Source organism: Corapipo altera, unplaced genomic scaffold (genome assembly GCF_003945725.1).
Source record: "Corapipo altera isolate COAL_440 unplaced genomic scaffold, ASM394572v1 164, whole genome shotgun sequence".
NCBI lineage: Eukaryota > Metazoa > Chordata > Aves > Passeriformes > Pipridae > Corapipo > Corapipo altera.
Window position 1 is genome coordinate 95,981 of NW_020884969.1, and position 13,636 is coordinate 109,616.

A 13,636-nucleotide genomic window follows, 5' to 3' on the forward strand; every position below is an offset into this window, starting at 1 on the left:
GCAGGTTGGAAGAGGAAAACTAGATGGGATGAAGGCCAGCAGGAGGTCAGAAACAGGCAGGAGGAGGAATGCAGGCAAGATGGAGACGGGATGGAGGTGGGAAGGTGGGATTGAGGAAGGACGTGGGAAGGTTGGAGGTAGGAAAAGTAATGGGGATGGAGGTCGGCAGGTGGAGAGAAGCAGGCAGGAGTAGGGATGGAGGCAGATTGAAAGAGGAAAACTAGATGGGATGGAGGCTGGCAGGAGGACGGAAACAGGCAGGAGGAGGGATGCAGGCATGATTGAAATGGGATGCAGGTGGGATTGATGTAGAAAAACTCATTGGGATGCAGGCTGGCAGGTGGAGGGAAGCAGGCAGAAGAAGTGAAGCAGGAATAGGGATGGAGGCAGGGTGGAGGCACGATGGCAGAGGGTGGGATGCAGGTAGGACTGAGTAAGGTCACAGGCAGGCTGGAGGAGGGATGCAGGCAGATTGAAAGAGGAAAACTAGATGGGATGGAGGCTGGCAGGAGGACAGAAACAGGCAGGAGGAGGGATGCAGGCACGATTGAAATGGGATGCCGGTGGGATTGAGGAGGCTGGCAGGTGGAGGGAAGCAGACAGGATCAGGGAAGCAGGCAGGAGGAAGGATTCAGACAGGATGGCAGAGGGTGGGTTGCAGGTAGGATTAAATAAGGTCACAGGTAAGCAGGAGGAGGGATGCAGGCAAGCTGGAGGTAGGAAAACTCAGTGGTATGGAGGCTGGCAGGTGGAGAAAAGCCGGCAGGATCGCGGAAGCCGGCAGGATCGGGGAAGCAGGCAGGATCGGGGAAGCAGGCAGGCAGCAGGGGCGGGCAGGAGGCGGGCAGGCGGCAGGATGCTGTCACGGCGGGGGCGGGCCGGGCGAGGTGACTCAGCCTCCGGGAGCTGCCCCGGTCGCCGCTACCGAGGTTCGGGGGTGAGTCCTGGGGGCCGGGCCGGGGACGCGCATAAGGGGCGCAGCGGGGCGCGGGTGCGGGAGCGGCTACGGGACTGGTAAGGGCAGAGGATGCTGCGGGTCGGGGGACACGCGTGGGGCGGTGGGCACGGGGCACCCCCTTTCCACGGCTCCGTGGGGGCTGCTGAACATCCAGCGGCAGCGTCTCCCGCTTTTTCCAGCGGCGTTTTTTTGGGATTTTTGTCCGTGGCTGGCGCGGGAGGGAGATTGCGGTTGAGGGATGCGGGAAGGGGTTTGCGCTGCGGCTCGAGGGTGCGGCTTGTTGCCGGAAAAATGCCTTGAACCGTCAAAAATCAGCAAGCCTTCAGAAGGGGTCACGGGAAGGGAGAGGAAGCGTTGTTTTTATAATAAAGGCAGGAAAAACACCCCAGCCCTGCTCGTCAGCTGACGCTGCGGTCGGTTTGGCACTCTGGGAACATCCCGTGATCACAGCCTAGCCTGGGTCTGGACCAGGACCGTGGCTTGGGAATGGCGCTGGAGAAGCTGCCATGCATCGCCCTGGCCTGGAAGAAATCTCTCATCCATGTATCCCGATCCCAGGGATGCTCTGCAGGCGTGGTACAGCAAAGATCGCGTCCTTCGGGCATTTCCCTCCTGGTTGCGGATGAAGGGAAGGGATTTCCGTAGCACAGGGTGTCTGAGGTCTTATGCAAGGCTCTGGTTTGGGGAGTGGACTGTAAGAATAGGAAAAAAAAATCAGTGCAGCAGAGGAATCTTGTACTTTCTGTGCATGGAAGCTGTAAAGGTGAGCACTGCAGCTTGTGTCAGGATGGATTTATTTTGCCAGATACTGAACAGCCTGGTCTAGTAGGAATTGGATGATCTTTAGGGTCCCTTCCAAGCCAGACCTTTCCTGGATTTTGTTCTCTAACCTGTGCTTGTGATCTGGCTTTGCTAGAAAGGAGTAAGTGTGGGAAAGAGTGCCTCATGTTGTTTTTTCTTGAAGAAAAAAGAATTCAAGTTCTGACAGTGCAGTGAGAGCTGTAATGAAGTCACCAGGCCACGAGTTTGGTGCTGCCAAGTTCACCTGGTGGGCACAGCAAGCTGAGCTGGATTGTATCCTGAATGGGTTTGCTTTGTTGTGGCTTGGAGTCACAGACTAACCCTGGCAAACAGGACAAAGGACAAAGCCTGGCCTGGGCAAAGGGCTGGTGCTGAGGAGGACACATGACTTGGGCGTTGCTGAGCACCCCCCTCGACCGGGAGGGGCACCCCTGGCCCTGCAGGGGTGGGGGGTGTTTTAGAATTGAGGGTGGGACAGCTTTTATCTTCCTCAGACCCTTGGAGAAGGGTGTGTGAGTGACTCTGTCTGTGCCTGGAGGGGTTTGGCCCAGACAGTGGAGAAGCTGAGATGCCTCAGGGCTGTGACTTATCTCGTGGTCTGACCTGCCTCAGCTGAGTCATGTGAGCTGGGCTTGGAACAGCCGGTTTTGGGGTTGGGTTGTTGTTCCCTAAATAAAAGTTAAATGGGACTTGTAGGCTTTGATTTTTGGGGTAATTTGGTGAAGACCTTCGTGATGGGACTCTGCAGCAATAAAGGGATTTGCTGTTGTGGGCACCGGGCACCTTCCTTGGCTGCTTAGAGGGGGGGCTGTGGGATCCTGCTGATGTCTGGAATAACAGGGTTTAAATAGCAGGAGCTCTGTCCCTGGGAAAGTCGGTGGGGAACTGCCCCTGGCTCCTAGATCTGGTTGAGAGGGATGGAGAAAGCACCTGGGTGGTGTCTCCTCCTTCCCTCCTCCTCTGCGACAGCACAGAAGGATGTGGGTGGATTCTGCAGCACCAGCACAGCCATCTCCCTTTAGATACTCTCCTCCCTCTCAGTCTGCAGCTGCTCTGAGCAGCTCCTGTCGGAGAGCCTTCGGCCTCAGTGATTGCTCCTCACTGGCTGGGAGTGGGGGGCTTGAGAGCTGCACTCGGGGGCCCATATTTCCTCTTTTTAAGCAACCAGCTGGGTGAATTGTGAAATTGTGAGCATCCTGCCCAGGGACAGGTGTGCTACTGGGCAGTTATTTCTTGCTTGTTCTTCAATAAACTGCAGTAACAGTTTTGGATCCGAAAGCAGGGGGGTTCTCTGCTCCCAGGGCTGCAGCCCAAGAGGAGGTGAAACAGCTTGGATGGCTTTTGTAAGCCCCAAACATCCTCCTCCCACCTGGAGAGCTTTCTAGGGTGAAGCTGTCGTATCCTAAGAAGTCCAACAGCCTTGTTTTTGTTTTCAAGCTAATGAGCTGTGGTGGGATGTGACCTGTGAAAACAGCCTTAGCCAGGGTTATCCCAAAGCTGCGAGGCACCTCCGGAGCCATGGGAGGGTTGCAAAGGGAAGGGATCTCCTGGGTTTGCTGGAGCAACTCCTCTGACCTGTTCACTGTGCGTGAAGAGGAACAGGTATCTGTGGGGTGCAGCAGCTGTTTCGCAATTCTGGGTTTGGTGCTGCTCCTCTGATGGTATTTGGAACAGCCGTGGGGTTTTAGTGGAGGAGGTTGTGTGTGGAGGAGATAGAGGTGGTGGGGGAAGCACATGCCTGATAACGCTGCCACAGGAAGCTCTTGCAGCTCGAATCAGCTGGGAAAGGGGGGTGATGGTGGAAACCAGCAGCCTTTTCTTGCTGCGGCGTCTCCCGGGTCGTTGTGGCTCTGGCTGCACGTGACCCACCGTCAGTGGGAATCGGGAATCCATCCTGCCAGTCCCGTGCCTGTGTGCCCTATTTATAGATCTGCTGTGCACAGGGCGCTGGCTGAAGCTGGGGAGGAGGGGGGGGGAGTTAGAGAGGAAGAAATCCCGCGAGATCGAGGATTTCCCTTTCCTTTTCCAGCCAGATGCTGGGATGTTCCATGCCAGCCAGCTGGGAGTATCAGCTCCCCCTTGAAACTTCGTGGCCATGGGAGGCCTCCTAGAATAATAAGAAGGTGTGGGTTGGAAGGGAAGTTTAAAGGTCATTTAGTCCAACCCCCCTGCAATGAGCAGCAGCATCTTTAACTATAAATCAGGTTGCTCAGAGCCCCATCCAACCTGACCTTAAATGTTTCCAGGGATGGGGCAACCACAGCTTCTCTGGGCAACCTGTGCCAGGGCCTCACTGCCCTCACTGGGAACCACTTCTCCCTAATATCCCATCTGACCCTGCGCTCTGTCAGTTTGAAGCCATTCCCTGCCCTGTCCCTCCAGGCCCTTACCCAAAGTCTCTTGGAGCCTCTTTAGGCACTGGAAGGGGCTCTCATGTCTCCCCAGTGTTCTCTCTTCCAGGTCGAACATGCCCAGCTCTCTCATGCCCCACAGGGAGGCTGAATGCCCAGGGGAGAATTGGCACAAGGTTTGTTTGCTGAAGCAAGGGGCTGGCTCCCAGCTCTTTGGTTTGCCAGTTTTGCTGGCCCTGGGCCATGTCGTGGGGCACATGCAAAGCAATAGAGCTGAAGCAGCAAAGGGAAACTGCAGGCATCTGTTTTCAGTTTGGTTTCAGGAGAGGAAACTGCAGGGATCTATTTTCAGTTTGGTTTCGGGTTGCCAGTGTGAACTGGTGACCTGAGGACGTGAGGTCTCCCGTGTCTGTCCCTCAAAAGCTGGGTGTGAGCAGCCTATCGGTTCCTTGCAGGGTGAGTTTCAGCCTGTCAGCAAATTTACAAGCATCCTACTGAAAAGAAAAGTGTCTCTCATGTGGCTTCTGGCCTCGAAAATACCTCCTTCCTGTGCTATGGAATAAACAAAGCTGACTGCAGGAAGTACAGAGGTTTTTTGGGGTTGGATTTTTTTGTGTGTGTTGTGTGTATTTTATTATTTTTTTTAATATTTTTCATTGAAAAGATGCTTCAGCTCTGGCTGGTCACCTGCAGGCTTATTGTGGCCGTGTCGAAGGGGCACAAGGCAAAAACCACAGTAGTCTTAGAAATGTGTATTTGTTTCTCTGGGTGTAACCTCCTTCCTGCTGCGTAAGCAGGAGAGCACGGAGGGGACACCAGGAATGCCAGCGAGTCCCTTGCCTGCAGAAACCTCTAAGCAAGCAAATATGCACGAAACCCCTGCAAATATGCATTAAACCACTTCAAAGAGGTGAGATTTAGGGGTAGGAGCACCCCTGTGCTGCTGAAAGTAAACTGTTTTTTGTGCTGAGCATCCTGCTGAAAGCACAAAGAAGGGGGTAAAAAAATAAATAAATGGTGGAAGTAGGAGGGGGGAAAGGAAAAAAAGCCCCTTTATACAGTGAGCTGCAGCCTCCTGGGCTTGCTGCTGGCAGAAAGTAGGACACTCCTGCTGGGTTTTCTTCTCTGGAAAGGCTAAACTTGGCTGTGAGTGGGTGGAAGCAGCCGGCATGGAGATGTGTGTGATCTCCCATCCCCATCCCCATCCCCTGCTCATCCAGCTCTGCCTCGGTGGGGTTGGAGAGCTGCTGGCAGGAGCTGCGTGTCCAGTTTAAGCCCAGGCTTGCAAAGGTGATTACACATTCAGCTCGCTGGGATGAGCAGGAATTAAAGCCTGAGTGTCTCTGCTGTGGAGCATACGAGGTCTTGGGTTGCTCACCGGGCTTGGAGCTCGCCGGGGTGGGTGTGGGGGTTGGTGGGAGGGAGCTGGGAGGGTTTGGAGGAGGAGGAGGGTGCCCTGGTGTGTTTGTAGAGATAGAGGAGCTTGTGGCCTGGTGATGTGTCTGAGTCAGGCGTGGGGACGTGGAACAAGCTGCTGGTGTTGGGGGTTAAACTGGAGTTGGGCGATTGGATGTGAGTTATATTAAAGGAGGCAAGAGAGCAGAGAAACCACCGAGCCTTGCAGCATCCTTGGCTGGATGGTGCTTGTGGTCCTTTGCAGGAGGCTGTTGTCCATTCTTTCGTGCTCTTGGATTTCCCCTGCGTCTCTGTTCCCCAAATTGGGACTTTCCTGGTGCCCTGCACCTCCCTGCTGAAAAGCCCCAGTGGGAGTGGGAGCAGGGGGGCAGCAGCCACAGGAAGCTTCAGTGCATGTGGGACCCCCTCTGGATGGGCAGGGGGTCACACCTGGGGGCTGTGACTCCGATCAGGGTCCCCAGGGCAATGGGCTGGCCAAAATGAGGCTGTGATGTCCAAAAAGTCCAAATTTGGAGTGATATCTTTTCAGGAAGAGTACTACAGTAGGGCCAGGAGTCAGCAAGTCCCTGGGGCTGCAGCCCTGCCTGGGGTTTGCCATGGAGGTGGGATGTCATTTACTCCTTCTCCTAGTCCTTATTCTCCATTTTTGTAGAAGTAAACACAGGTTTTAATACCCTCCAAATCCCTTGGATCTGCTTCAAAAAGTATTTTCCTGCTTCTGCTAATCCTGCAGTGGTCAACAAACAAGGTTGCCTTGTCTGATTTCTCCTGAGCTGCAGGAGGGGGGTTATTTCTCTGCTCCTGTGTCTCTCCTGACTTTTGGGGTAATTCAGGATACAAAGGGGCCTGGTGCAGCCACATGTTTTATCCTCTCACGTGTTGCTGTGATGATCCTTTGGTGTTGCTTGTGGTCTGAACCTACCTTGGGAAGTTTGCAATGATGCTCCAATCTGGCTGCAGGTGGAGTGTCCCATTCTTTGGCCAAGATGTGGCCATCCGTGTCCATCCTGTGTGTCCTGGTGGCCTTCGCCAACGCTCGCAGCATTCCTTACTTCCCTCCCCTCTCCAGTGACTTGGTCAACCACATAAACAAGCTCAACACTACCTGGAAGGTGAGTGCTGGGTTGATTTTTGGGGGGATATACATTGATAATATATTGTCTCTTTGTGGGATTCAGTGGCTGAGCTTTGGGAGTCTCACCACAGTGGTGACATCAAACCAGCCTTGATTCCAGTTGATTTTTCCAGTGAAGTGATGCTCTCAGGGGTTCCTGGAGTGACAGTAACTGGAGCTTCTCCTCTTTGGAGCAGAGCACTGATGAGTTTGTGGAATAGGAGCAATGTAAGAGGAGAAAACTCTGGAGGTGTCCAGCTCTGTTGGTGACCTGCCCAAACCCTCCTTGGCCAGTTTGCTGTGGCCAGACCCTTTAGATGGAACTTGCTGGTCATGATGGGCTCATCCTGGAAGGGGCTGTGTTCTGTGTCTCTGGGTAGTTGGCTTTTTACCCCTGGGCTTTACAGCAAGTGTTAGACTCTGGTTGGGATTCAGGGAGCTCTGGAGCACCAGGCTGGGCCCAGCAATGTGCTTGGCGGCTGTGAAGAGTTGTGTCCCATTTCTGTGTGTCTCTTCCCAGGCAGGGCACAACTTCCCCAATGCTGACATGACCTATGTAAAGAAGCTCTGTGGCACCTTCCTGGGTGGGGCCAAGCTCCCTGAGAGGTGAGTGCTGGCAGAAGAAGGTGAAGCTCCTGTAAAAGCTTGTCTGGATCTTCCAGATGTGTCTGGAGTGGGTGAGGGACTCTTCTGGCAGACTGTGAGCAGTGTTCCCATGGGTGCAGCCTGGTCGACATCATGCATGGAATTAAACATGGAGCATGTGTCAGGGGAATATCTGTCCTATGTCCTGCCAGATACTTGACCAACTGTGTAATTTGTTATCCTTGAAAATTAACACACTAGAGTAGCTGCTGACCTGGTCTGAGGACGTCAGAAGCACTTATGCTCCTTCAGTCAGCAAACAACAAGAGCCCTCATCCTCCAGGTCACCTTCAGAGGAGGTTGAAGAGTCCAGAGCAACCAGTCCTGTTACACTGGTGCTCCTGTGATGGGACTTCCTTCTTCTCACTTGCAGGGTGGACTTTGCTGCAGACATGGAGCTGCCTGATAACTTCGACTCACGGACACAGTGGCCCAACTGTCCCACCATCAGTGAGATAAGAGACCAGGGCTCCTGTGGCTCCTGCTGGGTAAGAACACGGGCAGCTTAAGGACCTGTTAATACAGACTTTGCTGGACAAAAACCATGCTGTTGGGTTTGCTACTGAACTGTGTAAATCATAGAGTCACAGAGTGGTTTGGGTGGGAAGGGACCTTGAAGCTCATCCAGTTCCAACCCCCCTACCATAAGAAGCAACACCTTCCACTTGATGAGGTTTCTCGCCTGGCCTTGAACACTTCCAGGGATCCAGGGGCAGCCACAGCTTCTCTGGACAACCTGTGCTAGGGCCTCACCACCCTTACAGCCAAGAATTCCTTCCCAATATCCCATCTAACCCTGCCCTCTGGCATTATGAAGAAACCATTCCCCCTTGTCCCTGTCCAAAGTCCCTCTCCAGCTCTCTCGGAGCCCCTTTAGGCACTGGAAGGGAGTCTAAGGTCTCCCTGGACCCTTCTCTTCTCCGGGCTTAACACCCCCAGCTCTCCCAACCTGTGTCCAGAGCAGAGGGGCTCCAGCCCTCAGAGCATCTTTGCTGCCCTATATGGGGGAACAGGGAGGATCCTGCAGTGTCTGAGCTCCTCAGTGTCTTCTCCCAGCCAGGCCCATGCCTGCTGCACTCACTGCCAGGAGGTCTCCTGGTTTCTCTCCCATGACCAGCTCTAATGGTGTTCTGGGGCTGCCCACAGGCTTTTGGCGCCGTAGAAGCGATTTCAGACAGAATCTGTGTCCACACCAACGCCAAGGTCAGTGTGGAGGTGTCAGCTGAGGACTTGCTGTCATGCTGTGGCTTCGAGTGCGGCATGGGGTGAGCTGCTCCTGATCCTTGTGCACTTGGAAGGGGGATGGGAGGAGCAGGGACACAACCTAGAGATGCTCATTGCTTCACCTCTGTCTTCCTGGTCTCCCTAATGAGCAGGAAGCTCCACCAGAGGTTTGTGCTGTGAGTGCTGGAGTTAGATGGGAACAAAAAGGTGATTTCATGGACAGGAATTCCTCTGGGACACATCCTGCCCCCAGGATAGTGGATGATGATGGCTGGTGGAAGGAGGGCAAGCCACAGCAATGCTCTTCCATGCAGAGCTGGCAGTTGCCAAAGCCAAGGGAAGGATCTTTTCCTAGTCCCAGATCCTTAGTTTTCAGCTACAAGCCTTTTGCCTGTGGCTTTTCCAGTTGTTGAGCACAGGGTAGGGAGTTTGGTCTCCAAGTCCTGTTGCTCCTGGCAGCAGAAGCTGATAAGGGACATGGTAAGGAGGCACTTTGGGATTTGGAGGCTCTTAGCTCCTTACCTGAGGGCTTTGTTGTTTCAAGGCGAGTCCTCGGGAAGGCAGGAACAGAGTAAAAGAATGTTCAATATGCCTTAAACTTTCCTTAAGCCATCCAAGCTCCCTCCATTCCCCTGCCTCCCCCAAAATGGGCAGGCTGGGGCTGGAACTGCTGCCTCTTCCTCCAGGTGCAATGGTGGTTATCCCTCCGGTGCGTGGAGGTACTGGACAGAGAGGGGCCTCGTGTCTGGGGGCCTCTACGATTCCCATGTGGGTAAGTCCTGGCAGATACCCTTGGGAAAACAAAGAGGACCATCTCTGCCTGGTTAAGGTTCATGTCCTTCGGGAGGCTTCTGTCCTTCTCTGCATCCTTGTGGCTTTTCCCTCCTTCAGGTCTGGGCTCAAAAACCTCTGCTGTCCCAGCTCCTGTCCCCATTTCTGGTGGCTCCTTTGGGACAAGGGTCCCTGAGCAGCACCTAGAGACAGGAGACCCATCCAGGAAGGGAGCCAGTAGCCCTTAACAATCCCACAAGGCTCCTGCTTCCATTGCAGGAATGAATCAGGCTGTGAATTTTTTGTTGTAGCTGGTTTTGGACTAGTTTGGTACATTTTGGATGAGGTCAGGAGATCTTCCCAGCATGTTTCCCCTTCCAAAAGTCACTTCCAGAGTGGAAACCTCAGCCTCCTCCTAGCATGGCCATGTTCCCATCGTGTTTCCATCTTTTCCATCTCCTTGTCAAGAGGCAGGTGGTGGGAAGCAGATCCAGAGGGAAACCCTTTGCTGACGGAGAGATTGCCCAACTGCCAGGGGAGAAACCTACTCTTGCACCTCACTGATCTGTAGGGTTCCTGGGTCAGAAAGACCCTTTCTCGGGACATCTGGTACCTTCTCCAGCATGGCTTGTTAGGAAATCTGGGGACAGCCAGTTCATGTCACCTCTGTCCTCGACAGGCTGCCGTCCCTACTCCATCCCACCCTGCGAGCACCACGTGAACGGCTCCCGGCCCCCCTGCACCGGGGAAGGAGGGGGAACCCCAAGATGCAGCAAGCACTGTGAACCTGGGTACTCACCCTCCTACAAGGAGGACAAGCACTACGGTAAGGGAGGTGACAGCACAGCTCCAGAGCTGTTCCTTGTGGCAACTTGGTGGGGTTGGCAGGGTTGGCAGGGTTGGACCTGTTCCCAAGCTGGTTTACTGTGGTTATTTTCTGTGCCTTGTCCCTGGAGACCCCAGTCTGGTGGTCCTGGAGCAAACAGCAGCCTGGCAGATGCACAGTTTGTATTTGTATTCCTCATCAACTGAGACTGGGGAAAGAAAATGGTTTGAGTCCTCATGGTGCACGTGGCTGGGTTGAAGAGTGTGGTGCTGAGTCCTGTCTGGTGTCAAAGCCACCTCCTTCTGACTCCTTGGTAGAGCCAGCCCTGTACATTTAGGATAATCCAGCTGTTTCTTAAAGATTTGTCTCAGCCTCGAGTAATTTGGATTGTTTTTTTGAGGATGTACAAGAAGAAAATTTCCATTCCCTCTGAAGCTGTCTGGAATAGGTCTTTGGGCACAGAATATGACTCAGATGAAATAATTCCCTGTAGAAGAGGGATATCTGGAACCCACTTTGCCTGCCTGACTGTGTCACTGTCTCCAGAGCAGCTGGGTTTGAATTTAACCTGAGATTAAGTGGAAGAGGCCTCTTGCAGGGTCACACTGAGCAGTCTCAGCTGAGCCATCCAATCCCTGTGTGGCCTGACAGTTCTGTCCTAATGATGGGAATTTTTTCCTCCCTAGGCATCACCTCCTATGGAGTCCCTCGCAGTGAGAAGGAAATCATGGCTGAGATCTACAAGAATGGCCCAGTGGAAGGAGCCTTTATTGTCTATGAGGATTTCCTGATGTACAAGTCTGGTGAGTGTCAGCACTGAGGCTGGGGGAAGCCCTGTTCCCTGCTTCATCCAGAGGGTCCTTCCTTTGTGGCCCTTGTCCCTCTGCTCAAGTCTGAAAGGAGATCTCAAGCTCACCCTTGAGTTTCTGGTGTGGCAGGACCATGGGCTGATGCCATCTGCTGTATCCATTGGTTTATAGCAAAGGGAATCAGTGCTTGGGAGTGGTTCAAGGAGGGAACCCCAATGGAGACTGCCCCAAATTCCAGCTGAGAACAACAGCTTGGATTTTAGGTAAAATCCTGGCAGAAGGACCCCAGTTCCTTGTTCTGAGCTGCTTTTTGGCCCCTTGCTGAGTGTCTCTGGATGTCCTGTGTGCTAAGCTGGTGCTGAGCATCAGTCATAGAATTGTGGAATGGTTTGGGTTGGAAGGGACTTTAAGGACCATCTCGTTCCAACCCTCTGCCATGGGCAGGGACACCTTCCACTAGCCCAGGTTGCTCCAAGCTCCATCCAATTTGTCCTTGAACACTTCCAGGAATGGGACAGCCACAGCTTCTCTGAGCAACCTATGCCAGGGCCTCACCACCCTCACACCAAGAATTCCTCCTAACATCCAATCTAAATCTCTCTACTAGTTTAATGCCATTCCCTCTTGTCTTGCCACTGTCTCCCCATGTAAAATTCCTTCCTCCAGACCCTTGAGTTTCAGGTTCACATTTAACCAAAAACCTCTTCTCAGCTGCCTTCTGGGTCCCCAAATCAGGTGTCCCACAACCTCTCGTTGCTCTGTGGCATGGAAACACAGTGCCCATGGACATGTTGGTGTGTTGCCTTGCAGGAGTGTACCAGCACGTGTCCGGGGAGCAGGTTGGAGGCCACGCCATCCGGATCCTGGGCTGGGGAGTGGAGAACGACACCCCGTACTGGCTGGTGGCCAACTCCTGGAACACCGACTGGGGGGACAATGGTGAGGCCCCACGGGGAACCCCCTCCCTGTTCTACTGGGCACGGTGAGGAGGCTGAGGTTGAGTGTTGCTCTTGGTGTGCTTCCAGGCTTCTTCAAAATCCTCCGAGGGGAGGACCACTGTGGCATCGAGTCCGAGGTCGTGGCCGGCATCCCCAGGACGGAGCAGTACTGGAAGAGGATGTAACCTTGGATCAAACCACAAATAATCCCGAGTCCCTGATGCTTTTAACTGATAGTGGGTTGGGTGCAGAGACCCCCCCCTTCTAAGAGACTATAGTTGAGATTACTTTATTAAAGCTTTTTATCTTTTCTTTTTTCCTTTTTTTTTTTTTGGTTGTTTTTCAGTTTTTTTGGTGGTTTTTTTTTTTGGTGGTTTTTTTTTTTGTACATCGGAGCTGGAGGTGGAGCTGCTCTCTACCAACCTTCTGCTCCTGGTGGGTTGCAGCCATGGGGCATTCCCTGCTCAAAGGACTGCTGGGGAGCTCGCTGGCCTCTTGGTGTTTGGTTAGCCTGGACCCCTTCCAGCCCAGTTTGTTACTGGGAGGGCAGGAAGCAGTAGCTTTGTGCTGGGATTAGGGACTTGCTGGGGCAGCAGAGATGGATCCTGCTGGGAAGCCATAGCCAGGAGGGATTTGTGCACCCCTGGCTGGGTTGGTTTGACTGTTAGTACCCAAAACAAGCAGGGAATGTTAGTGTGTGCCTTGAACTGGCTAAATTTAGACCTATTAGTGACAAAATACTGATGAACTTGATGTGGGGCTGGCTCTGGCCAGAGCTGCCTGCACCAAGTCCTTTGTGCATTGCTTGCTCTGCTCCATCCATTTGGCTTTTTAAACCACTTCAACTGTTCATTTGGTTTCTATCTGCTGTAGTCTGGGGTTCTTGATCCCAGGGAAGGGCCTGGCTGGAGCTCCGTGAGCCTTTGATCAAATATCCTGCCAGCATCCAGGAGGACACTGGAAAGAGCAAACCACTTTATATCCATGGCTGGGCAGCTTGGTGTGTGAACCCTGGGCAAGGGTGCAGCACCCAAAATTGGGGTGCTTTGGTGCTGGAGGTGCTGAATGCTGACCTGAGGGATGGCTCCCAAGTCTGCTGCAGATGCTTGGAGGTATCTCACTGACTTGCACACAATTGAAGCATTTTTTTTCTTGAGCCACAGGTGTTAAGGAAGAAAAATACCCTTATTTTTGTTACTGGGGGGAGGTGTAGTAGTTGTGTAGGAGGAATCATGATTTGCCAACACTAATATAGCAAAAGAGCTTTTTTTTTTTTTTTTTTAATTAAAGCACAAAGTATATTACTGAGCTGAGGCTGCAGGCTGAAACATGTGAAGCAGGCTCTCCCATGCATTGTAAAATAGCCCCTTACCTCTGCTTACTCAGACACCAGTGAGCCAGAGCTGTGCTGTTGTGGTTGGAACAACCGTGCCAATAAATGATTTCTCCAGTGTCTTGTCTCCTGGCCCCTGGTTGCTTCTGCTCAACTTCCAACCACCTCAAATGATTGTCTGCTGTGGAAGCAGGTGAGACCTTTCTGTCTTCATGGAATAGTTTGGGTTGGAAGGGACCTCTAAGATCATTCACTTCCAACCCCCTGCCATGGGCAGGGACACCTTCCACTAGCCCAGGTTGCTCCAAGCCCCACCCAGCCTGGCCTTGAACACTTCCAGGTCTGGGACAGCCACACCTTCTCTGGGCAACCTGTGCCAGGGCCTCCCCACCCTCAAATGGAAGATTTCCTTCCCAATATCCCATCTAACCCTGCCCTCCGGCAGTGGGA

General features: G+C 53.2%; 1 protein-coding gene across 3 annotated transcripts; it reads left to right on the plus strand.

Annotated features, from left to right (window-relative positions):
- The first annotated feature begins 970 nt into the window (after positions 1-970).
- Positions 971-13,306, plus strand: CTSB (cathepsin B). 3 transcript variants are annotated; one of them, XM_027665068.1, is made up of 10 exons: positions 971-1,014; positions 6,487-6,638; positions 7,161-7,246; positions 7,659-7,773; positions 8,432-8,550; positions 9,196-9,281; positions 9,960-10,106; positions 10,793-10,909; positions 11,726-11,854; positions 11,941-13,306. In XM_027665068.1, exons 2-10 carry the CDS (start codon positions 6,513-6,515, stop codon positions 12,036-12,038), a joined length of 1,023 nt encoding a protein of 340 aa, XP_027520869.1. In that variant the 5' UTR covers positions 971-1,014; positions 6,487-6,512; the 3' UTR covers positions 12,039-13,306. The 3 variants fall into 3 exon arrangements, with proteins under 3 accessions (XP_027520869.1, XP_027520868.1, XP_027520870.1); XM_027665067.1 differs by lacking the exon at positions 971-1,014 and adding an exon at positions 1,034-1,058; XM_027665069.1 differs by lacking the exon at positions 971-1,014 and adding an exon at positions 4,440-4,566.
- Positions 13,307-13,636: the final 330 nt, after the last annotated feature.

Bases quoted from the DNA above. Each gene is read 5' to 3' on its own strand.
- CTSB (XM_027665068.1), top strand. From the start codon at position 6,513: ATGTGGCCATCCGTGTCCATCCTGTGTGTCCTGGTGGCCTTCGCCAAC. The intron at 7,247-7,658 runs GTGAGTGCTGGC...TCTCACTTGCAG, and splicing joins GGGGCCAAGCTCCCTGAGAG to GGTGGACTTTGCTGCAGACA. The intron at 7,774-8,431 runs GTAAGAACACGG...GGCTGCCCACAG, and splicing joins GCTCCTGTGGCTCCTGCTGG to GCTTTTGGCGCCGTAGAAGC.